Raw genomic sequence first — 26,053 nt, 5'->3', positions numbered from 1 at the left:
AAATATAAAAATGCAGTAAATGAAGCAAGCAAAAAAGAATACGAACATCTCAAAAATGCGATTGACAGGAAGTGCAAAATGGCTAAGCAGGGATGGCTACAGCACAAATGTAAGGATGTAGAAGCATGTATCACTAGGGGGCAAGATAGATATTGCCAACAGGAAAACTATAGAGACCATTGGAGAAAAGAGAACCACTTGTATGTGCATCAGTAACCCAGGCGGGCAACCAGTTCGCAAAGAAGGGAAGGCAGAAAGATGGAATGAGTATATAGAGGGTCTACACAAGGGCGACGTACTTGAGGGCAATATTACTGAAATGGAAGATGTAGAAGAAGATGAAATGGAGATATGATACTGCGTGAATAGCTTGACAGAGCACTGAAAGACCTAAGTCCAAACAAGGCCGCGGGAGTAGACAATATTCCATTATAACTACTGATAGTCTTGGGAGAGCCAGTCCTGACAAAACTCTACCATCTCGTGATCAAGATGTACAAGACAGGTGAAACACCTTAAAACTTCAAGAAAAATATAATAATTCCAATCCCACAGAACGCAAATGTTGATAGGTGTGAAAATTACCAAACTATCAGTTTAATATGTCACGGCTGAAAAATACTAACATGAATTCTTTACAGACGAATGGAAAAACTGGTAGAAGCTGACCTCAGGGAAGGTCAGTTTGGATTCCATAGAAATTTCCAACACCTTAGGCAATACTGACCCTACAACTTACCTTAGAAAACAGATTAAGGAAAGACAAACCTACATTTCTAGCATTTGTAGAATTAGAGAAAGCTTTTGACAATATTGACTGAATACTCTCTTTCAAATTCTGAAGGTGGCAGGGGTGACATACAGGGAGGAAATAGCTATTTACAGCTTGTACAGAAACCAGATGGCAGTTACAAGAGTTGAGGGGCATGAAGGGGAAGCAGTGGTTGAGAAGGGAGTGAGGCAGTGTTGTAGCCTATCTCTGATGTTATTCAATCTGTGTATTGTGCACGCAGTAAAGGAAGCAAAAGAAAAATTTAGAGTAGGAATTAAAATCCATGGAGAAGAAATAAAAAACATTGAGGTTTGCTGACAACATTGAACTTCTGTCAGGGACAGCAAAGGACCTGGAAGAGCAGATGAACAGAATGGACAGTGTCTTGAAGGGAGGATATAAGATGAACATCAACAAAAGCGAAACAAAGTGTTCAGGCAGGTCCACAGTTCCATTTCAGAAGGACACGCTGGTCACAGAGTAACGGAATGCATAGTAGTGCAATATTACTGGTAAGGCACATGACGACAGGATGTTGACATGCACACAAAGGGCAGTGTTCAGTCACCGAAGGATGATGTTACAAAGGCTACTCAAGGCACATAAACCACTTCAGATGTTTGGGGTGGTTAGCGTTGGACCTTTTGCACAAACTCCATCATGAAACCGTTATGTTTTGACAATAAGCGATCATTTTTCTTGTTTTGTTTGTATGGTAGTCATACGAAGCCAGCAGGCTGAAACAGTAGCACATGCAATGGTAAACCAGTGAATATTCAAGTTTGGAATGTCTGAGACAATAGTAACTGACAAAAGGACAAATTTTATGTCCAATTTTAACAAAGTACTTATGCTGGTCACTGCACATTAAGAAACTTCAGACTAGTGTGTTACATCCACAGGCACACAGTCCAACAGAAAAGGCTCGTCGAATGATTGCAAAGATGTTAAGCTACTACGTGAACTCACAGCATAATAACTGGGATGTTCTACTTGCATTAAATCATGCAAGTGTAAAATTCAGAATTCCATATTAGCACAGCACGCATGAGAATCTTCTTGGTCAGAAGACATGTCTCCCTTTGTGTTTTGTAAGCCTTCTACATGAAGTTATATTTCAGCAGTGAAAAATTTCTCTTGAAGGTTAAAAACTATTAGGCAATAGGTGAAATAGGTGAACACCAAAGCTTCTGCCTCAGCATGAGCATCAATTGCTGCCTGCTGCCAAAGCATCTGGATGCCAAAGGCAACCCCACACTTGGTTGCCATCCAGGGAGTATGACAAGAGGTGCCGTCATGTTCTCTGCGCCATCTGCTAATGACAAATCACACCTCAATAAAGAAGTCTTTGTACCCATCATCGCACCTTCTTGAGCTGCCCAACATCCTTCATCAGCAGATAATTTCGCGCAGCACTAGGCTATCAGAACCATCATGTTATAATGCATTAGGAAGCATAACTTTATGAATATCTGCCTTGTTCTTTGTGAAGCTATCACAGAGGGTCAGATTCTTCTTATAAAGTTCTTGTGCAAGTGAAAAGAGGTAAAGAAGTTATCTGTTGTGACAATGTTAACCCTTTTTTTACTTTAATTTCAAACCTTTTTGGTATAAACATTTAAGTTTATACAATAAGTTGAGTTCACATCAACTTGGCCCAGATTTTAAAGCCATATTTTGCTGGCTTCGACTTCATTTACACTCTACAGCGACAGCATCCTCTGAAGGAAACAAGCTGTTCATCCACACTCATGTGAATCAGGACTATAGTTGGATTTGCAGTGAATAACAAAAAGTTCAACAATAATTCTAACTGCTACTAATTTATCAGTTCCTTTTTCTTTGGTCTTTGTATTGACATCAGTAAATCTAATAAATGATGACAACTGTTGAAACCTAATTCTAGACATTGTGGTAAGGAAATTGCCTCTCTTGTAGAGAGGGTCTGTGATCCAAAGAAATTCTACAGAGTCCCTTTTAGCTTTTAGGAACCTCATGTGATTATAATGCCTAAAAAGGCAATTATTTAATTAGTATATGTAGCATGCTGTTAGTGTTTATCCAGATATTTTGCATTCCATTCATCATAAGAACGTAGAGCCTTTTCATTAGTGCAAGCTACAACATTTTGTGCCATACGTTCATCAATGAAAAATTTGAAAGCTTCGTTCACTGACTGAATACCTTGAGATGGGGTGGTCAAATTAGGAGGCACAATAATTGTATTGTGTGCAGTCCAGCAAGTTGTCTTTTGCAGTCAGCTAACCATACCATACCTGTTTTAGTAACGAGGCACACAACATAGTACTTATCGTCTCCCTCGCTGTTATTCTCACTGTCATTTCCACATTCCTGTATGTTTGGAGTTTCCTCTTCTCATTCTAAAGCATCATTAGTCTCTGAACTCAAACTTTCAACATTTGTTTCTTATTCATCTTTATCATTGCTGTCATTTATTATTTGCATAACTTTCTCCACATACCAAGATTGACCTAAATCAAAAGTTCCACCTTTCTGTTTCAACATGACTACTACTTACAATACACACTGAAAGAATACTGAAATTTTTCCACGCAATTTCAAACCAACAAAGCATGCTAGAATAACCAGAAAACACAAGGCAGCCAACAAAGCATACTAGAATAACTGAAAAACACAAGGCAGCCAACAGAAAACTCTCAATATGCAGACAATTTTATGAGTCATGGCCTGCTATGAGTTTTTTTACAGCCGTATTTAGTGAACATTTTACACAAGTGTTTTATGGTAATGAAGCTGATTAATTTTGTAACACACTAAAAAAATTTCAAAATTCTAAATTTGTTATTTTATTCACAGAAACTAAAAAGTTTAACACCAGGTCCAGCTGTAACCTGCGTAGCAGTCTGAAGGTCAATAAACCACAATGCCCTTCTAACAATCTTCAAACCCTAAACAATAGGAATTTTCATCCTCTGTGTAAAAGTCGCAAAAACTTAAAGGGAAGTTATGGAATAATGATTTGAATAATGGTGAATTTTACATTTTGTTCTGAAATACATTGCTCTGTGTGCAGTACAACAGAACACCATCACCTGTAAGCTTGCGTGTTAGAACATATTAAAATTTATTTTTACAATATCTATTCTTTCAGATATGCATTCTTTAAATGCATAATGCAGCTGATATCAAAATTATTTACAACTGCAATTAATACTTTGGATATTTCAATTTACTGATAAAAATTTATAATCTGACGAAGGACTAATGAACTTTTCATTTTGTATGCTGTCAGAGAAAGTATGCGTATATAAATGTACAATGATACCAACATTGTCCCCTCACAGGAACACTACATAGATCAGCTTGAAAGCCTGAAATTACCCTGCAAAGTATTCATCCAGGTGGCCCATCATATGTATGTTTTACTCTAACTTGAGAAAGGATTACTCCGAAAACTAGCAAGTTTCCTTTCTTTTCGTGTGTGCCTATTGACAACTGAAGCTCCTGCTTTTTGGTGAGTGATCTCCTTTAATCAAAAACTATTTACATTGTACTAGAACATTCCTATAACGATTAAAAATTTAAGTTTTTACGCTAGTTGTTCATTATTTCTTCATTCTTGATATACAATTTAATATTTCACTCTTCAAACTACTTATGTCTACTTGACTTCATTATTTGCCCATAGACTCGTGTGTATTCTGCCCTCACTTTGTTAACTTGTTAGAAACAGTTCGTAACTTGTGAGCAACTTAAAAATAAAATCAAGAAAGATGGTGAAGTGGTTAAGGCAGTGGACCTGCTTTCAAGAGAATAGGGGTTCAAATCCCTGGCTGGCCACAGAGATTTCCTACATGGACAAAGACACATGTCAGGATAGTTCCTTTGAAAAGGACACGACTAATTTTCTATGCTCTCCTGCACTATCTGACAAGGGCGCTGCCCAATCTGACATGTCAAAACCTCTCATGGTTTTTTTCAAGAAGAATACATTGAAAGAAACACAATGTCAAAACTATTACTGCAAATATTTAAAAATGAAGTTGAAAATTGCCAAATTCATAGCTTACCAGGTGGCTTGAGGAAAGTACAGCCCTCTTGTAGCTGTGGCAGACAGTGCATGCACAACACTGTGAGTGCATAGTCTTGGTTGGAGCACAACACTAAACAGATAACACGGCACAACGTGACTGTAATTTGTAAAATTTTTTGCAGTTACTATTCAATCAAATTTGCAACTCATTTAACATCCATAATAATTAGCAGTTGCCTCTGCAGTATTGCTAAATGTTTCAAACGGTGATAAAACTGAATTAATTTTCTTTGAGGTTTGAGACTTTTGCAAAACATTAGAAGAAACAGGAAATAACTAACGATTCTGTGTGCTAATTGCGTCCAGGACAGCCCTCATAAAACGTGTACCATTATAGCTTTCAGTGTCAATGAAAAGGCTGTAAATTTTCTGGTTGCATATTGGAGAGAGAAAATACTTAAAGTTAAGTAGTGCACAAAGCTGGTTCCATTTCATAAAATCTGAACATGAATTGTGTATATGAAACAAAGATTTACACAAAGTATGAAATACATGCCAAAATTATTAGAATTATTTAGAACTGCCCATGAGAGTCAATGCACTGTTGCTAAGGGAGCTCTACGTGACTGGATCTTCTGAATTGTGAGTAACATTACCGACTTCCAAGTTTCTTTGACTTAGTTAACAGATCCAGGAAATTATATGGAAAAGGAAGTCACAAAATTATAAAGTTTACTTCAGGTAAATGCATAAACAAGATGTGATTAATAGTTAATACTAAAGGGAAATTCATGACTCACATGAAGACTAAGCTTCTTATGTATAAAGTGAGTCAAGTCAGGTTTTGTGCAAGAGCTGCATGCAAACCAAACTTTTATCATTTCGAATGAAAGGAAGACAAAATCACTTGTGCAGTCATATACAACAATGCTGGTATGGAATTTTCACTCTGATGCTGGGTGTGCCCCAGTATGAAACTTTCTAGCAGATTAAAACTGTTTCTTACTCCATCCCACTTCTGACTAAATAAAACTAGTAATTACTGTGACATGCATAAATGTATTAATTTTTCCTTTCTCAGGTGTGCCTGCTGCAAAGAAAATGTTTGTTTTCATCATCCAACTGACTCTTCGCATTTTTGTGACAATTACTGGAAATAATCAAGCACTTTTTTCACTGTTAGGAAATTGTACATTATTCAGAAATCATCATAATAACTCTGTTACAGGAATTATTATAAAATATTTAATGTCAACACACTGATGTTCAGACTGATGGAAGTCATCTGTAATGTAACCTCATACACTGCCTTGATTTCCTTTCCTCTACTAGTCACCCACGTAACAACTACATTTGGGACAGTTTAGCTGACAATATGAACTGCAAGTTATTTTAAAAAAGATATGAGACATTTCTGGTATGGTTTAAGAGCTTAAAACTGACGTGTGTGCACTCTGGACTTTGCACTACACGGTGCTACGTTCTCATCATGGCTGCTTCTGATTGTTCGCCTATTTCTGCACCAGGCAGGAAAGGCTGTACAAAACACTGTTAAAAAGGGTTCTTTGGGCAGCAAAAATGAGTAATGTTTCTTAAAAAATACTTGCAGTGCACTGTAGCAACTAAAATTTTGACAGTATTTCTTTCGGCATATTCTTCCTGTATGAAAAATTTCAGGTTGTTGTCAATAGTAAATTACACCCTAATCTTTCTTCCTATTACTAAGAACAAAAATGAGCATGACTGACAAACAAAGAAAAACACTCTGAAGCTTTCTTATTTAAGTACCCCCTTAAATGCATTAAAAGTGCTGATAGGCAATAAGAGCCACTTGAATTGAAACCATCTTTGTTGGAGAACTCTTACGCATATGCTCAGTCTGAGCTGCACAGAGAGACACATTGTTTATATGGTCTCCTATACAGTTAGTGTGCCCCACACACAAAGGACTGCAGCCAACTTTAGTTGAGCTGCAATGGAGGGAGGGGAGGGGGGGGGGCAGACAGGAATTTTCTTTTTTTTTCGGGGGGGGGGGGGGGGGGGGGGGGGAGGAGGAGATAGAGATGTCTAGTGACATACCGTCAAATACAGAGATTTATTTTTCAACTGTGGTAGACCAATGTTAACATATTACCAACAAAGTTTGATTCCCTGAAATGTGTAAAAATTTTCAGTGTAATGTATCAAAGATTAGAAATAAGAATTCTGAAGTGCAGAGAAAAGACGGAACGGTAAGCAGTAACAAGAGAGCTTTGTTTGCACCATACGAAATGATAAGTACTCTAAGTTGCAAGTGGAAGGCAATGCTTTGTAAAATGATTACACGCCCTTATTATCGGTAAACTAGTGTTGAAAAAATCGTGAAAACAATAATGATGGTTATTGTTGTACGGAAAGAGCAGAATACCTTTTCTCATCCTTTTCTGATTTCTGTAACATCCATATACTCAGTTAACTGTGAGACTTAGGATGGTGCATTAAGCCAGGTTTGGAAGGTTATTGGAAAGAGATACCACACAGTGCCTCAAAACACACACACACACACACACACACACACACACACACACAACACACACAGTTAGAATGTAATTTGAGAAACAACAGATTTCAACAAAAAAATATTAATTATTTATAAGCACCAAAAATAAATAACAAAATCTTAAAGCACACCAATATGAACTCAAAAGATTAGAACATTCACCAGTACATGCTATTTTAATTGACCCAAATTTTGCATCACTTAAAACCTAATATAAGCCATACCTCGGATATTTAAAAAACTGAAACTCTGACACTCCAAATACAGTATAAAAAATTGCTAACGCTCTAATTTCCTGCAACAGAAATTCATTTGAATAGAAGAATTGCATAACAAAGAACAAAAACTTGCACAGACACTGTTGCCGAGCCATTACACCAATAAAGAGCTTTGGATAGAATCTTTCAAATAACCCACTGCTTTAACAGAAATTGCACACTTAGTACTAAACGTCTTGAAACACACATACCCTGGGAGCTAGACATGAAGAGGTTCAGAAGGGAGGTAGTGCGGCGGGATGTTTTGCTTTCTTTGGGCTTCTGAGCAGCACAATCTAGATTACCTTCTTTCTTTGAAGGCTTTTCACCATTTGTTGTTTTTTCTGAGGAATCCTGCGCCTGACTAGTTATGGATGAAAGCCCTGATATACTAAACTCCTCAAATTCAATTGCACCTAAAATAGAAACATCAGTATTATAATGATCCATATGAAGTCAAAAACTTTGATAAAGAAAGATATAATTCCTTCAACAGAACGCATTACAAAGACAGCACTTGTTAAGGAACTGTTAATCAAATAATAAACATCAAAGCAGTTTGAACTACATAGTGGAATAGTAATGGAACATCATTGTGGTATTCTACAATAGTGCTATGGCAGTAGCACAACATTTTGCATGCATTGCGAATTATTGTTACTATTGCTCACTGTATTACTGAACAGCCAAAAAATTGACCAAAAACAATCCCACTGCACGCACGCACGCACTGCAACAGTTCCCCAGCAAGAGTGGCTGCAGTGTAATTGCATCTTCTTTTGCTCACAAAAAGACAAGAGATTCTCTGAAAAAGAACTTAAAGTCCCAATACATAAGGATCTGCCTGTAATTCTAACTGAGCATGGGTCAATCCTCAACAAGACCTAATTAAGTTGTATATTTTAAGAGAAAATAATACATTTGCCCAATGTGCAGGTTATGGAATTTACAGATTGATATCACAGCCAGTAAATCATTTGCACACCTAATAATTTCATTGTCTCTTCCCTACACAGCCTGCAAATTTTAAAACATTTCCACAAGCCCTTTTAATGACCAGCAGACTATCTCAACTTAGCATATAGGGAGACACAAAAACATTCCATATCCAGTGCATCTCAAATTTCTCTACAAATACCTTTAACTATGCCATTTTTCATTAATAGTTGTCATAAACAATGGTGCCAAGACTCACACAAAAGTTATTTTCAACTCACATGGTCTTTCCAAGCCAGTGTACTTCGTCAAAACGAACTGTTCAAGTAGTTTTTCAACAGTCATTTCCAAACACTGGCGTTTGAAGTCAATATGTATCTGCAAATGAAATAATTAAAAGTTTAGCAAAAATTAAGCTGTTCTCAAAGTAATGAATAAAATTCAAAACATATATCACACTTTTTGCAGCGACCATTCACCTTCAGATCATGACAAGCTACAAAAATTACTTTCAAAAGTTTTCTTATGATCTGTAACAAATATACTAATCAGCTGTTTAGTGAAACTGGTAACTGAGAAGAATATGAAAGAAAAATATTTTTAGAGGAGTACAGTATAGAAAAGAAAGTGACATTTTTATACTTAGTTGGTTACACTGTGGATATTTAGTACTACATGGTCACACCAGAACTTCCATCAACAATGGTTGCTTTCCAGTAACCAAACTACAACATACACATATTTACACCATCATGGAAAACATGATATCACCTATTATGTTCCTGAGCAATATCCCCATACAAGATGTGGGCACTAGTTTCATTAGGAAATGAGGTCTCTTTGAGCTGCTTCAATTTAACAGCATCAAATATACAACAACATTAATAGAACATATTACTCACCTTTGTAATAAGTATAACAAATCTTGCAATAACATAACGTAGCACATAATTATGGAAGAACTGAAGTTGCTAAAAGAAATGTACTCGCCTAAGAATGTTCACAGAGAAGTAACTATTCAAGATTACCCCAATAGAGAAGTATAACACATTTTTGTCCTTAAAAAAAAAAAATACTAAAAGAATTTAAAATGTAGAGAATGTTTAGAACACATCGTGACATGTATTTCGTCTGTGAAATGTAACTGCTGGCTAAACAGTAAGTGTGTGAAAGTGAATATGTAAGTTTTCATGGGTGTGTCCATCCTGTTTATGTATTGAAATGTGCAAAAGCACACATTTAGTGAATTTGAAGTAAGAAATTATTAAATTGCTTCAAGATGATGCTGAAATGCTGAAAACAGAAATTTTAACATTTAATCAAGCCCATGCTAAGTTAGTTAGTCAAACAGAATCCTGTGTATGCAGAAAACAACTAATTACATGACGAAGTGGTGAAAGTTCACAATCACATGCACTGCAGTCAGAAATAAGAGAGAACTCCTTCAGTTCATAGCCTGCAAGTAAATATAAATAGATAACATTGACCTATAGTCAAAAGATCAGGAAAGAAACTGAAGCACAGAAAGTATATCACAAAAATTACTTCCTAATAATAGATGACTCCATGGTCAACATATATTGTGCCAGACTGCAAGATCAACGATTGCACTTGAATTCAATCCCGTCTGCTAAACAAAGATTTTAGAAACATGTTTTGTATGAAAAGGAACACAGCCAAAAATGGAAAAGAAGCAGAAAACAAGAACAGTGTGTTTTAATCCATGTGGACACAAACTTTTACTATCTCCACACCAGCAGAAGTTGCAGCAGCTTGTAGGCATTGTAGTTGGTGTCAATACTACAGCCTGAACATTTATCACCCTTCATACCTCTCAGAACACACATCTCGCAGCACAGAGACAGTACTTACATAGCAGTGAGAAAGATACCTTAAGTGAAACATGGAACCTGATTAAATCGGTGATAACGTGTGCACAACCTCCCGGCTGGTAATTAGTGGTATTATTCACAGAAGATCAGTAAGCGATATACATGTTAACACAATAAATAGTGGTATTAGGGAACAGTGTGACAGACTGGGTAATATTCACTGAATCAAGAAAGGTTTAAATGTTAAAGGGTTACGAGAAGTTGGCCAACAGCTCAACAAGATAGGCTCTATGAATTTCACTTAAATGTTTGCACATGTGAGTAAAATCCTAAAAAGCAAGGGAGCGATACATCAAAGGTGTGCACTGAAAATATAAAGCATAAATATGAAGGAAAGAATGTATTACCAAACATAGCCTCCAATCATACTATTCTCTTAATTGACTGAAATATCAATAGCTTAACAGAAGAACTTGCAAATACATGTATTTTAAGAACGGTTAATTTAAAACTATGCTTTCAAATTGTAAATATCAAAATAACCTGTTTACATGGACACTTGTTAACAGAATATTGTATAGAAGTTGAAAATAGGCTTAACAGTTTTAAGGTAGCTAACAACTTTTGTACAAGAAATGAACTTGAGATTCTGCATTCTTCTTGATACTTCATTAAGTTATAAGTAAGAGATGATTTTAATGATTTAAATGAAGAAAGTGTGCTTGGGAACTGTCTCTGTAGAGTTAAATGATGTGAATACAGCGATTATAGCAACCTATAGAATTTCTGGAAACTTAACAAAATAGTCTGTAACTAAATTGTAAAGGCTCCTAGAACAGCTTCAGAAAGCAAATACGAAAACCTTTTGATCACAGCAGATTTCATAATTCAACTGAAAGCAGTGAATCCACAGAAATTTATGACTTAATTCGTAAACTTTGAGGTACTACAGAAAACAGTTGATCAGTGATCAGCACTGATAATATTACAAACTATGAGTTGGAAAAACCAAGGTGAAGTAGTACCTAGTTCTAGACATTTTTAACCAGTCAGCTCTATTTACTGGGCTCCGGAAAGCAGATTAACTGAAACCTCAAACAAATTTAAATAAAAAGCAATTTCAGTGAAAGTAATTTAACAGCATAAAACTCTACCACAGTCCAAGAGTCCTAACTAGGCCACTGTCACCACCACTAGTCACAGTCAATGACCTGCCATTGTATCAACCATCCACCATGTGCCTGTTTCCATGTTGTCAAAATTCCTTGAGGTAAAAGTGTGGGCCTGGGATACAGATCAATGTTGAGGAAGCTTCTGCAGTTCCACCCACTACCATAAGGCAACAACTGGACTTCAGTCACTAGCCCATTTGATACATTTTTGAGACACGCTGAAATGTGGCTGCTTCCACATGGTCAGCACCGGAACGAAGTATTTAAGTCCTCAGGACCAGCCCGTCATCATCGACATAACTGGGTCATACTATGATGCTCAGGCTGTACCATTCAACATTGTACATATGATGCAACCACCACCGCTGTCTCCAGGATGTGAACCACTGACTGCTGCCCAACTGCCTGCGCTCCTGGCAACCAGATGTCTGCCACTACCACATGGTCTGAGAGAAGCGGTGGGATCCTTCTAGTCTGGCACCACCACTCTCCAGCCTGCGGGCCCATGTTCAACACCTTCGGCCGTCCCATTGGGCAAGCCTGCCTATCCCTGGCTACCAGCGATCACGTCGCTGCCCTGCCCTCCTGACTTAGCAGTAACCATCCATCAAACTGTTGAGGTAACAAAGCTGTGCACTACTGTGCACAAGGAGTGCCTGTGCACTGGAACAGATGCACACGCACTGGGGTAGAAGAGTCATAGCCTATCGCCTGCTGCAGACCCACTGCCATACGTTTAATTAGGTTTGTTAGTAAGAAGTTTTGGCAACCAACTGACTGCTTAAGTCGTCAGCACCTCATCTTCCTCCAGCAGGGAGACATACCTTCCAATAGAATCCATTCGAGACTGGCGGTGGAAGAACTGTTGCAGGTTGAAATAGTTGACCAACGGAAGGCAGAAATCAAAAGGATTCAGCAGCAGTGGCAGTCAATGCAAGAACGTAAGTATGTACCCACTGTTTTTGGGCCTGTTTGGTTGTGTTTTTTCCATTCTGTTCTTTTGAGTTTGAGTATATTGTATGGTTGCAGTGGTAGCAATAAGCAAAAATGTTCATCGGTACAAGAGCAACAACCCAGGAGATGGTTCAGCATTTGCTGGAAGAATCTGGTAATGAAAGTGCATATGGAAACACTTCGTTTAAAGGGTGAAGGAAAGGGACGTTCAACTTGTAGCGTGACTTCACCCATCCTTGATGCTAATACTGCCTCACTGATAAGAGGGTCATTTAACAATTAAGTAGAAAATCCGCGAAATGGCACTCATAGTATCAAAACAGTTTTTTGGTAGCCAGCATCATCAGTCGCTACAGAGCAGGTAAAGTTGCAGCCAATACCATCATGTGGTTTCATTGTCCTGTTGACTGAAACGAGAAGCTCATGTTTATTTTGCACCATGGAAAAAATTTAGTTTTGAGTGGATTAAACACTTCCATTGAGAAAGCATAACACTGAAATAGAACAATGCTAAACTGGATGAAGTTCAGGGCATGTCTGCTCCCGTTTTCACAACTGTTTACAATTGGGTAAATGAGCTTAAATATGGCTGTACATCCATAATAGGAAAACAGCGTTCGGGATGGAAGGGACAAAATCTACAATATGGTTTCGAGTGACTGACGAATCAAACTGCGCAAAATACTTGAGACCACAGACATATCACAAGGTACAGTGCTTTACACTTTACACAAAAACTGGGTGTGAAAAGAATCTCTGCAAGATGGGTGCCAAGTTTACTCTCAGAAGAGAATAAATGCAATCGTGTGGTTGACCCCGAGGATGTTTTGGCGCTTCTTTGTAGAAATTCTGCCAGGTTTCTGCATCAATATGTAACTGTTGACAAAACACGGATACACTACTACACTCCAGAGATTAAGGAACAATCAGAATGGTGGATTTTTTGGATGCAAACAAGTCCTGAAGAAGGCATGGACGGTGAAATTGGCTGGCAAGGTGATGGTCATGGTTTTTTTAGGGATGCAAGTGTAATCATCTATGCCCATTACTTTGTAAAGGAGCAAACAATAACTTGGGAGTTTTATGCATACTACTGAACCAGCTGAACAAAGAAGACATGGAAAATGTTCTCCTTTGAAAATGAGAAATACACTCTTCCACCATGACAATGCACAGGTGCACATTTGCGTAGTGTCAATGGCCAAAGTTATGGAATTAAAGTTCTAATTACCAGGAAATACACTGTATTCATCGGATCTGGTCCCTAGTAACTTTTTTGTTTTTTTAATTCCTGAAATAATGACTCAGAAGACAATGGTTCACATCGAATGAGGTAGTCATCGCCCAACCAGATGCCTATTTTGCACACATTCCGAAACTCTACTTTTTGGACAGCTCAAAAAATTTGGAGCAATACTTGGAAAACTACAGCTATAGAGCTAAACGAGGATTATGGTGGGGGAAAAACATCTCAAAATAATTTTCTTTCCCTTCTTTTTCTAAGGACTTATTGAACAAACCTCATAGCCCCATTTTCGGGCAAAACTGGGGTATTGCCTCTTTTTTGACAGTTTGCATACAGCCATGAAGTTAGGAAACTAGTATAGTGAACTGTTATTAAGTGTGCCTCAATCAAAATTAAGAGGGGATGTTAGAACATATTTAATGTTCAACGATAAGTTGTAGGATGCTCAGTCCTTCATGAACTTACATGAACGGTTAGTGGATCATTACAGAAGAAAAAATACATCTAGGTATTACCACGACCAACTTAATGGTTTAGTTAAAAGAAACAATGAAATTGGTAGAATGTTTTGTTGACCATATCTGGGAAATCAATGTTAATGTGTATGAATTATTGGACGATGATCGTACCAGAAAGGTCAATTTGCACAATGCAGAACAGGTGCTTGATGTATTTCTGTGGGGGGCTATGGGCTGAAATGCTACGAAAGTGTGCATAGAATTCCCGAAAACCTCAGACGAAGCAGTAGCAACTGCGGCAGCTTGGAAGAGATTGACTCAGTGACTGGGCTGAGAAAGAAGAGAGTGGTTTTTAATACAGAGGTTATATGTCAGATTGGGGAGTGGAGGGGGAGGGGGTGTCTCTGGGTCATATTCAGTGATTTTGTAGGAAGCCACAGTGTCAAAGATGCAAGCAGGTGGAGCACTTCAATAGAATATGTCCATTGTCGGGTGGAAGGTGGAATCAGGGTAACACATGTGCCCATACGTTAAATGTGATGGGGACAGTGTGACCACAGGGCACTCCTGAGCGAAATGAGTGGTAGACATTTGTCTAACTGGTTACGTAAAAGTGAGGTTGTGTACATTTTCGATGGATAAAGGACACAGGTTTCCACAGCAAGCCAGATTATATTTGATGCCACACATTTGACAGTTGACTAAATGCGATGTTGGTGGTAATATTGTTTACTTGTTTGGGACGGCATTGTTGGACTTTCAACTGGGGAATTCCCTTGGCATGGGCATAAGCTATGGTGCCACTCTTGAGCTAGAGTTCCTCAATCTACAACAGTGTATAGTAGAGCTAGACAGGATACCATTCCCATGCCATGAGGGGCCACCTAAACTGTGTACACAATCTCTTTGGAACTGACTTGCATGATATAATACCCAAAAGTACAGGAACGCTACTCTGGATTAACATAGGAGCTGAACTGTTGATTAATACTTCTTGTGTAGTGGAGCCCTTGCCAGAAAACAATAAATTGGATCAGGCACAATGTTTCATGCGTCATAGTTTATCTTTTGTGCAGCAAATTGATAGAAACCAAGTGAATGCTGCCAGTGCAGACAATTTTGATTCTAAAGAGGTGAAGCTATCAAGAGGTACATTAAACTAACTTAGAACTGTTAAAGGAAATCGAATTTAATAGGGATGTCAGAGTAGAATATTCAACAGCCGGACAGTCTGTCGATTTAACCGCACTAAGGGGAAAGGTGTCGCATATGAAAGGACATGATTGAGTGGGCTTGGAGCTATGTGATCTGAAACCGAAACAATGCATGGTCTACCTAGACAATATCACTGTACTGCCCAAGGACATCCAGAAACAAGTGGTGGGTCTACGAGAGGTCTTGGATCCATTATGTCAGCACGACTGACCCTTATTTTAGAAAAATGTGACTCCATATTACAGGATGTCTGCTAATTAGGCCTTTATTGGCCAGGATGGGGTACGAACCGACCCACGACTTTTACTATCTGCACAGCATTTCCTAATGCACAGCAAGGTACAGAAATAACAGTCATTTCTTGAAATCAATAATTTTCATAGCAAATTTTCGATGTATCAATACTCCTTAAAGGGAGAAAAATTTCACTGGCCTCTGGATTGTGAAGCAGCTTTTGCGTAATTAAGATTTATTGACCACCTGTCCCATCATCACTTTTCCTGACTACCAAAAAATACTGCTGTGTGAGTCAAGTGACATCGCTATAGGCTATGTTTTGGGCCAAGAACGAGATGGGAAGGAACACCCAATTTCCTATGCTTCTGGACAGCTCAATAAGGCAGAGAAGAACTATTCAGCTACTGGAAAGGAAGTGCTCACACTAATTTTCAGCATAACCTATTTCAGATGTTATCTGTATGGGCAACATTTTAACGGAAATCTCGCAGTAACACAGATGGACTTAGCTTTGAAGTATGAGTCACAGAATGTATTGAGGTAGGCACAGAACAATGGCAAAGAGTCAAAGACACTGACCCAGACTGTCAAAAATCTTTGAAGCAAGTGCAATTAAGCTCTGGCAATGGAGTGTTGTACAACAAACAAGGTGCAGCTGCTGCACAGTTGTGCCTGCAAATTTGTGGAAAAAAAGTATTGAGGCAGACACACTATTTCATTTAGGCAAGGTGTAGTGGACGACAGGCCACAGGGTACCGCATTGCAGAGCTTTACGTAAAGAACTGCATTCCTTGCGCTCAAATAGTCGAGGTGAGTCAACACTTAATATCATTATACAGGTTTCCTGAAGAGGACAGACCATTCCAAATGATCAGTACGGACGTTCTTGGTCCATTTGCCCAACCACCAGCAGAGATAATTTCTCATATTTTGTAACCATGGTAGACATTCCAAATCAACAGGCAGAAACAGTGGCGCAGGATATCGTTCACTAATGGACACTGAAATTCAGAATACCAGAGGCTGTAATAATTGATCAAGGCATTAACTTTATATCCAAGTTATTGAAGCAGCTGTGTCAATTATTATGCATAAAGAAGTAATGAACTATTGCACTACACCAGCAAACGCCAGGACAGAAAGGATACAAAAAAAGGGTACGCTGAATGATAGTAAAAATGCTGTTGTTATGTCAACAGTAGCCACAATGATTGGGACACCCTACTGCCACATGTAGTAGCAGCAAGTAACTACGATCCATGAAAATACAGACTTATAACTATAGTGGTTGTTTTTTGCTAAAAAAAACTTCATCCCATTTCAATTTATGCAAACCTAGCACAAAGGGTAAATATATCTTCCGCTCTGAAAAAAATTGCATAAACACATGTCAGGCAGTGCATAATGCCATCTAAACATTACATGCTGCAAAGAAAAATTAAAAGGGTTCATTTTGTGTTACCAAGGACCTTTTGAGGTAGTCTAGATGTCGTCTCCTGTCAACGCCAAACTATAACTTCCGATCCAAAGCACAGCAGTGGATTTAAGAAGTATTTGTCCACTTCTGGGTGAACTGGAAGCACTGCCTCAATTGGCAGCAGGTCCTTCTGAAGGGGAGGTGGAAGTGGTCAGAGAAAATATAAGAAAGAAAGGTAAAACTAGACAAGTAGATGTACTTGCAGTTACTCAGACACATCCACATGCCTTGAGGTCACGAGAAGCCCTTTGCAATCTAATTTCTTTGTGTCATTAGGGATATTTGTGAGTATATATCATGATTATTTCTATGTTTGCATTGCTTCTATGAAAGCGGCTCATGCGAGTGTAAAGCATACTTTTGTTCAGGTAATAGGTTACATGAACTTTCAAGGTGAAATTTTTATTTGCAATGTTAGTGGAACCTTAGCAAGCCTAATTCAGCTTAGAAGGAAAACACTTAAGTTACATGGTGTTTGTGTAGTAGTAGTAGTAGTAGTAGTAGTAGTTGTAGTTGTTGTTGTTGTTGTTGTTGTTGTTGTTGTGCAGAATTGCAATGGAAAGTAGGATGGCAGTAAAAGAGAGTGGAGAGAGTGTGTGAAATACTGTCATCTACCTTTCAGGTTAAAAATCCGTTAAGACTGGACGTCTGCTAGGTCAGTTTAGTCATTTAAGATCGTGGGGGACCTGAGGAAGTACCATGCACTACTCTCCACTGCAGAATCACTACAGTGCTGAACCAGGGAAGTCACAGCCCACCCCCATGAAATGTATACACACAGTTCCTAAGGCATGCAAGTACACACTGTTTCATTTTGAGAAGCCTGTGACCGAGTGCCTCAAGGAGGTCATTAGTAATGTAGCTGAATTTTTTCAAAAGATAATGTCACACTGGCTATCCTTAGTAACAAAACTGGTAGTTGCCATTTGTACTTTTTATGAACAAGATCATTTTGTTGGTACAAAGCAAACCCAACTGCAGGGGCATAGGTTATTGATAAGCGGTACATTATTAGACGTGTTAGGACCTACCTTCCCGTTACTCGTCACAGCCACCAGACTGACAAACCTGAACACCAACTACTCATTAATCTACCTGCCAGATGTACCCTTTGAGATCCTGCCCCCCAGGAAAACCCGGACCCTACCCTTCTTGCTTTCCTGGATCAGCTGACAGCCATACTCAATAGCTGTGTGGCGATGGAACACCTGCTCGACAATGTGAAAAACAATATCAAATCGAACATCAGCACTGACACATCACCCATAAGAACTACCACTTTAGTTGCCCATTGGATTCCAATAGTAACCAGTAAACCGCCAATTCTTTATTGAATCTTATTCCATTGTACAGAACATCTTCCAATGTCAAATTACTTTAAAACTAATTTAAGGTGTTAAATTTTTGCCTTTAAGAATGTGAGTAAGGAAAAGTTTACGAAAGGCTTGAAATTATGCTTCAAGTTTGTTGTAAATTGTCAAGTGCTCTCATTCTCAAATACTGGATGAATGAAATCAGGGTATTTGTGTGCTCTCGGCAACACTGCCTAAGACAAACACACAATTTCGAACTGTAATAATTGTCTTACTGCATTAAAATAATAACATAAGATTATACGTCTTAATGGGTAAATTACAACAGCATTTTACGTTTTTAAACTCTGTCAATAATTACTTGAAACATTTGAAAACAAATTAATGTTGCCCCTATGTTGCAACTGGGACTGGGTTTTGGGATAGCATTTTAGTAATATAACTAAGTATTCTGTATCGCCACCTCAGACAGAGTAGCCCAGATCCCACCCATGTCCCCCTTTAATCTGTGGGTCCATAGTAGTCGTGTCTCCACCAGTGATGAAGTGACTCAATGACTCAAGCAAAGCAATGCATAAGAGAAAATAAAGAAAGCACCCACCAACTCCATACTTGAACACTGCAAGAATGAGATAGCGTATATAGGCAATATATGTAGGTTGGAACTTAAATAGTGGTAACACTGCTGTGGAGATACTATGCAATGAAATCTACAATTGTCACTGATAGCACACATTGTTGACATACCTACCTTACCTCCGAGCAAATGGACTCACCCGTCTCACATTACCAGCACGCGCACAATCGAGGGAAACGTAGTCAATTGTCAGCAAGACATCTAACATAACGGAAGTCACTATATTTTTGAAACAGGAATAACAGAGTTGGATCAAGATTGAATGTGCCAAAGGTCGTACAGCACAACAGTGTCATCAAGGTCTTCAAGAGGCATGCGGGCAAACGGCATTGACATACAGAACAGTGGCATGTTGGGTAAAAGCCTTCAACGAAGGTCGTCAAACTGTGGCAGACCTGCATTGGGCGGGTTGTCCTAGCATCTCTGAAGAAGTAGTGCATGCTGCTGTTGTCATGTTAGTGGACAGTGATCGACGCCATGCCATTTGTGAGCTCGCCCACGAAACTGGATTGGTGCATACGACTGTCCTTTGCATTCTGAAAAAACGCCTGGGCATGCGAAAAACTGCACCACAAAGAGTTCCACATGACTTGACGGAAAAGCAGAAATGGATGTGCTACGACGCTGCTCAGACGCACTTTGAGCGCTACGAGTGCGGAGGAGAGGCTTTCTTAAGCAGTATCATAACACTGGATGAGACATGGGCCACATCGTACAAGCCAAAACTGAAACGCCAAGACAACGAATGGCGTCATTACAGGTCGCCACGAAAGTCAAAAGTGCGTCAGAGCCCCAGTATGGTGGAAGTTACGGTGATTCTCATGTACAACTGTGATGGTGTTATCCTAATGCATTGCATTCCTCGATGGCAGATCGTCAATGCACAGTATTACTGTTTGTTTTTGGAGTATCACCTGTGACCAGCCTAGCGAAAGAAGTGGGGACACTTTCTGCGCAACTCACCCATCATTTTGCACGACAATGCGTGGGTGCATACAGTGCAAGCTGTGGTTGCTCTGTTCAGTCGATGGGACTGTACCATCCACCATACTCCCCGGACTTAAGTCCTTGTGACTGATTTGATTCCAAAGACGAAGGAACCACTTCGTGGCATTTGCTTCAGAATTGTTCCAGGGATCTGACAGGCAGCAAACCGCTCCATTCGCACCATCAACATAACAGACTCTGCTAACGGTATACTACGCCTTCCACATCACTGGCAATGGGTTCTACACAATGCTAGGGCCTACTTTGAAGAACAGTAACAGGTGTAAACATGTAACTCTTTTGTATCGGTTGTAAATAAATAGTTACCGCTATTTAAGTTCCAACCCACCTAAAAAAAGAGAAGGATTACTTGTTAAGTTTTAAAGTTATACAAGAAATGTTCCCTACACATTCATGCAGGAGAATCTAACATGCTGAAACAATGACAGATATAACAGTGTATCTTTATGCAATGCTCTCACAATGACTAAATGAGCCAGTAATGAAACATACTGCTCTTTGTTGAATCTTCTGTATATCTTCTATTACTCCTACCTACTAAGGGTCCTAGGACAATGAGCGATACTCAAGAACTGGTGAAACAAATGCTTTGTAAGCCACTTTTTTCATGGGTGAGTTGCATTTCCTCAAGATTCTTCTTATGAATCTAAGTCTCGCATCTGCTTTTCTTACTATTTGTTTCTTGACATTGCTACTGTCTTGCAGACAACCACGTCATCTATGAATTGGCTTATAGAGCTGCCAACATTTTCTGCAAGAGTATTTTATATATTGTAAACATTAACGGTCTCATCAAACTTCTCTGGGGTAAATTAAGAGCATCACATTAGGTTCTCTCAGCACAGAAGTCCAGTTATGAATCTGGTCTGGTACTTAGCAAGCTCTTATTTTTTCACTAAATGGCAATATGGGATGGTGTCAAATCCCTTCCTGAAGTCTAGGAACATGGTATCAACTTGAGTGCTGCAATCTATGGCACTGTGAATCTCACGAGGAAACAGAGCAAGCTGAATTCTGCAACATGTATTTCTGTGGAATCCATGTTGATTTTGATGGAGGAGATTTCCGCCCTCCAAAAATGTCACAATGTGTGAGTGTAGTACATATTCCATAATTTTATGACAGATACAGGCCTGTAATTATGTGCATTTGTCCTACAACCCTTCTTGAAAAAGGGAGTAACCCGCACTTTTTAACAGTAGCTAGTTGCCTGTGATTGTATTTGATCATCTTATGATTTTGCTAGATGATAAATGACAGCATCCTCTGCAAACAATATGACGGCTGTTCAGATTGTCTCCAAATCATTTATATAGATTAGAAACATCAGAAGGCTTCAACACTTCCTTGGGAAATGCTTGATATCACCACCGTTTCACTCAATGATTACTATAAACAGTGTCCTTTCTGACAGGAAACTGTGAATCTTGTTTCAAATTTGAGTTAATACTCAACAGGCAAGCAAGTCTATTAGAAGCCATTTGTGAGGAACCGTGTTTACGGTGTTCTGTAAACCTAGAAATATAGAATGAACTTAAGATTCACTGTCAATAGCACTCATTACATCATGTGAATAAAGGGCCAGTTGTTTTTCACAAGTAAATATTCTGAATCTGTGCTGACTGTGTCAATAGACTGTTTCATTTCAGGTATTTCATAATTTTCAGACACAATAAGTTTCAAAATCTTACTACAAACTGATGTTAGTTAAATAGATTCATAATTCAGCAGACTAATTCCATCTCCTTTAATGCGCATTGGGCAACAGCCTTGCCGCAGTGGATACACCGGTTCCCGGGAAATCACCGAAGTTAAGTGCTGTCGGGCATGGTTGGCACTTGGATGGGTGACCATCCAGGCCGCCATGCGCTGTTGCCATTTTTCGGGGTGCACTCAGCCTCGTGATGCCAACTGAGGAGCTACTCAACCGAATAGTAGCAGCTTCGGTCAAGAATACCATCTTATGACCGGGAGAGCGGTGTGCTGACCCCACACCCATCCCATCTGCATCCTCCACCGAGGATGACACGGGTGTCGGATGGTCCCGGTAGGCCACTTGTGGTCTGACGACGGAGTGCTTATTGTGCACTGGTGCGGGCTGTGCAACTTTCCAGTCCTTAGGTACTAATCTTTCATCTAGTGAGCAGTTGAATACTATATTACATATGGAGCTACTACACCAGCACACTCCAAAAGGACCCTAACTGTTATACAATCTGGACCAGAAGATTTGCCTTCACTAAGCAACTTAAGTTGCTTCCTATACTGAGGGTACATACTTTTATGAGTACAGGGTGGCAGCCAGTCTAGGAATATTTTAGGGAATTGGTTTAAAAAATTAATTTTAAAGGCCCAGTGAAATCTTTACAAGTTTTCTCCCAGAGTAACTTACGCTGTGCCTATGTGACACAAGTTGCCTGTCTTTCAGAACTGCTGGCAGGAGACGCCTTAAGCCCTCTGCTGAAACTGCTAGTGAATTCATGCCATTGGTTTTAGCCAACAGCGTGCATGGGATACAGGTCACAGGTGTGGACTCTGGAGGATTCTGCAGTGCAGAATGCAGCTGCTTCTCTCTGTTGTGATCTAGACCTCGAGCAAAACAGATGTCTTTTTGGAAGGCAGAGCCTCCGGCTCTGCGTTCCATGACTGGCCACTGACATTGATTAATGTAAACCCATTGCCCACTTAGTTATTCATACTCCTAGACTGCCCTAAACCTGTTAACTTCCGACCCTAGGTGCGCCCCTTGTACACTGTACACTAAAATATATTCTCTTTATTTTGCCTAATTTTCTGTTCTGTCACTGGATGCTCACTCTCAAATCCTGACCACTGGACCTCCTGTACATTGTCATCTTAAGCAGATTCCGTCAACATTTTCCCCCCATCCCTGCCCATGTACATATGTTGCTAATATTGGTAGCTGTTCTTTATTCAAATCCTGGAATATTTAATGTATCTTCTTTGGTGAAGGAACTTCGGAAAACCATTTTTAGTAACTCTGCTTTAGTGACACTCTCATTGGTAACATTACCACTGCTCTCTCACTGTGGAGCTATCGACTGTGTGTTGTCACTGGTGTACTTTACATAAGACCATAATAATTTTGGGTTTTCTGCCAGATATTGAGACAGAGTTTCATTGTGGAAAGTATTAACAGTACCTCACACTGAAATCTGCAGCAAATTTCGAGCTTCCACAAAACATGGCCAATCTTGCATATCGTTTTCTTTTAAATCTGGCATGCTTTTGTTATTGTTTCTGCAACAGTGTCATGCCTAGTTTCTGTAAAATGGGGAATACATTCCTTCTTTTATTAATTCATTCAATATTAATCTCTCAACTGCCATCAATACTATTTCTTTTAATTTAAGCCACATCTGGTTTACGCTTACATAGTGGTGGTGGTGGTGGTTAGTGTTTAACGTCCCGTCGACAACGAGGTCATTAGAGACGTAGCGCAAGCTCAGGTTAGAGAAGGATTGGGAAGGAAATTGGCCGTGCCCTTTCAAAGGAACCATCCTGGCATTTGCCTGAAACGATTTAGGGAAATCACGGAAAACCTAAATCAGGATGGCCGGAGTCGGGATTGAACCGTCGTCCTCCCGAATGCGCGTCCAGTGTGCTAACCACTGCGCCACCTCGCTCGGTGCTTACATAGTTTTTGACGAAATAGATACTCTCTCTTTGGAACACATCAAATGAATTTTTATCTGCTTTTTATTAATAGATATATTTTGCGTTTATTTTTGGTTGATTTGGATGTTACAGTGTTCAGTTTAGCTACAATGATCTTGTGGTCAATAATTCCTCTGTCCGTCATGATGCTCCCTACCTGCTCAGGATTATTTTTTGGTAAGATGTCGATTATGTTTTCACAATCACTTACACTCTGGAACTAATCGCACAAAATAATTTTCAGAGAAAGCATAAGCACAATTTCTGACTATATTTTATAACTGCCACCAGCTTTGACTATGTTGTATGAAAATATGGAGATAATAAGCCTTTATTAACAAGAGGATTGACAAAAGATATTGGGAATTACCAATGTATTAGTCTTCCCTTTGTCTTCTCTAAAGTTGTCTAACAGGCTGCAGAAAAACAAAATAAAAAATTTCATATGATAAACTGACTTCATTGTTAAAACCCAACTTGGCTCCCAACAAGGTTAAAGAACTATAAATGGCACCAGCGTGTTTACTCAAAAGATATTGGGTTCGGGGTTGGGTTGTTTTGGGGGAAGAGACCAAACAGCGAGGTCATCGGTCTCATCGGATTAGGAAAGGAAGTCGGCCGCGCCCTTTCAAAGGAACCATCCCAGCATTTGCCTGGAGTGATTTAGGGAAGTCACGGAAAACCTAGATCAGGATGGCCGGACGTGGGACTGAACCGTCGTCCTCCCGAACGCGATACAGGGTTTGTATAAAAAGTAATGAGACTGAGCTTGTGAATCAAAATTTATTGTAGATATCACTAGAACCACTTAGTACTCTTCAATGTATGACCCTTGACAGTCGACAAGCTGCTGCATGCGAGGTTTCCATGCTTCAAACGCTGCTGGGAATGCCGAGTCCAGGATGGCCTTCAAAGCCCTTTTTGTGGCAGCTTGGACCTCCTCCAGGATCCCATGACCATGTCCTTTCAGGGAACTTTATAGTTTGGGGAACAAAAAGGTCTGGGGAGGGGGGGGGGGGGGGGGGTGCACATCGGGACAGCAGGGGTGCTGGGGAATTGGAATCTCTTTGTTGGCCAAGTAGCTGGCCACCATGAAGCAGGTGCCTCTTGGCGCAATGTCATGGTGCAGCTTCCAATCATCGGCGATGGCTGGCTTAGTACGATGGACCTTGACTTTCAGTCTCTTCAGCACTTCACAATAAAAAGCACCATTGACAGTTTGACCTTGGGGGCACAAACTCATCATGAACCACGCCCTGACATCAAAGAACACAATCAGCATGTCTTTCACCATTGACTTCCTCATGCAAGCCTTTTTTAGATGTGGGGATGCTGTGGTGTGCCATTCGGCACTCGTGCACTTTGTCTCCGGGTCATACCGAAACACCCAGGTTTCGTCTCTGGTGATAGCATTATCTAAAAATTCTGGATCAGCTTCAAGGCTCTGAAGATTGTCTTGGCAGGTGACAGCACACGCTTGCTTTTGAACGTCTGACAAAATCTTCGGGACCATCTTGGCACAGATCTTTCTCATCACTAATTCTTTAGTGGTGATGATGTGCACTGTCATTTTATCAAGTCTGAGGTCGTCTGCTATCATCCTGACACTCATCTGATGGTCGGTGTTCAACAACACATGCACAGATTCAATGTTTTTGTCAGTTTTGCTTGCTGACGGGCATCCGGAGCAGTCCTCATCCTCAACACTATCCCGGCCTTCTTTAAAGCTCTTCACCCACCTGAAAACCTGGGCTTTTGACAGGCAATCATCGCTGTAGGCTTACCGACACACATGCAACGTTTCCGTACCTGGTTTTCCTAGTTTCACACAAAACTTGATGGCATAACTTTGCTCTATTGTTTGCTGCATGTTGCGCCACGCCCGATGACTTTGCGATGTGTCCACTCAACACAAGATTCTGCAAGACAAGATCCCGCAGGCGACTGGCACACCATGCGTTTTCGGCCATACACCTCCCACCACCAATCTGAACCCCCCCTCCCTCCAGTAGTGTGTGGTGTGAAGTAAAGTTGTGCAAGCAAAAAATCAGTCTCATTACTTGTTATGCAATTCCTGTATGAGCCACATTAGGAAAGAGTATAAAATTCACAGGAATATTCTGTGGTCTGACTGAAGCATCAGATTCAGTGAATCGCTTCTTACACCACCACAAGATATGTATGTATTGAATCAGGGATAGCACTTTACAGTATATCAGTTCATACTTAACAGATAGGAAACAAAGAGTAAGTGTAAAATCTAATACAAGCAGTTACTCCTCAAACTGGTAAACAGTTTCCAGTTTT

At 39.6% G+C, this 26,053-nt stretch overlaps 1 protein-coding gene across 1 annotated transcript in view; it reads right to left on the bottom strand.

Annotated features, from left to right (window-relative positions):
• Nucleotides 1-26,053, bottom strand: part of LOC124722546 (F-BAR domain only protein 2-like) — a 313,554-nt gene that overhangs the window by 187,446 nt on the left and 100,055 nt on the right. The window contains exons 6-7 of the mRNA XM_047247688.1: nt 8,801-8,897; nt 7,889-7,999 (exon numbers count right to left, since the gene is read on the bottom strand). Of these exons, the coding sequence (XP_047103644.1) occupies nt 7,889-7,999; nt 8,801-8,897 (208 nt within the window). The remainder of the gene's footprint in view (nt 1-7,888; nt 8,000-8,800; nt 8,898-26,053) is intronic.

The sequence above is a fragment of the Schistocerca piceifrons genome, chromosome X (genome assembly GCF_021461385.2).
Source record: "Schistocerca piceifrons isolate TAMUIC-IGC-003096 chromosome X, iqSchPice1.1, whole genome shotgun sequence".
In the NCBI taxonomy this organism is placed as follows: domain Eukaryota; kingdom Metazoa; phylum Arthropoda; class Insecta; order Orthoptera; family Acrididae; genus Schistocerca; species Schistocerca piceifrons.
Note: the sequence above shows the minus strand (reverse complement) of the source record. Positions and strands in the feature narration are given on the sequence as shown.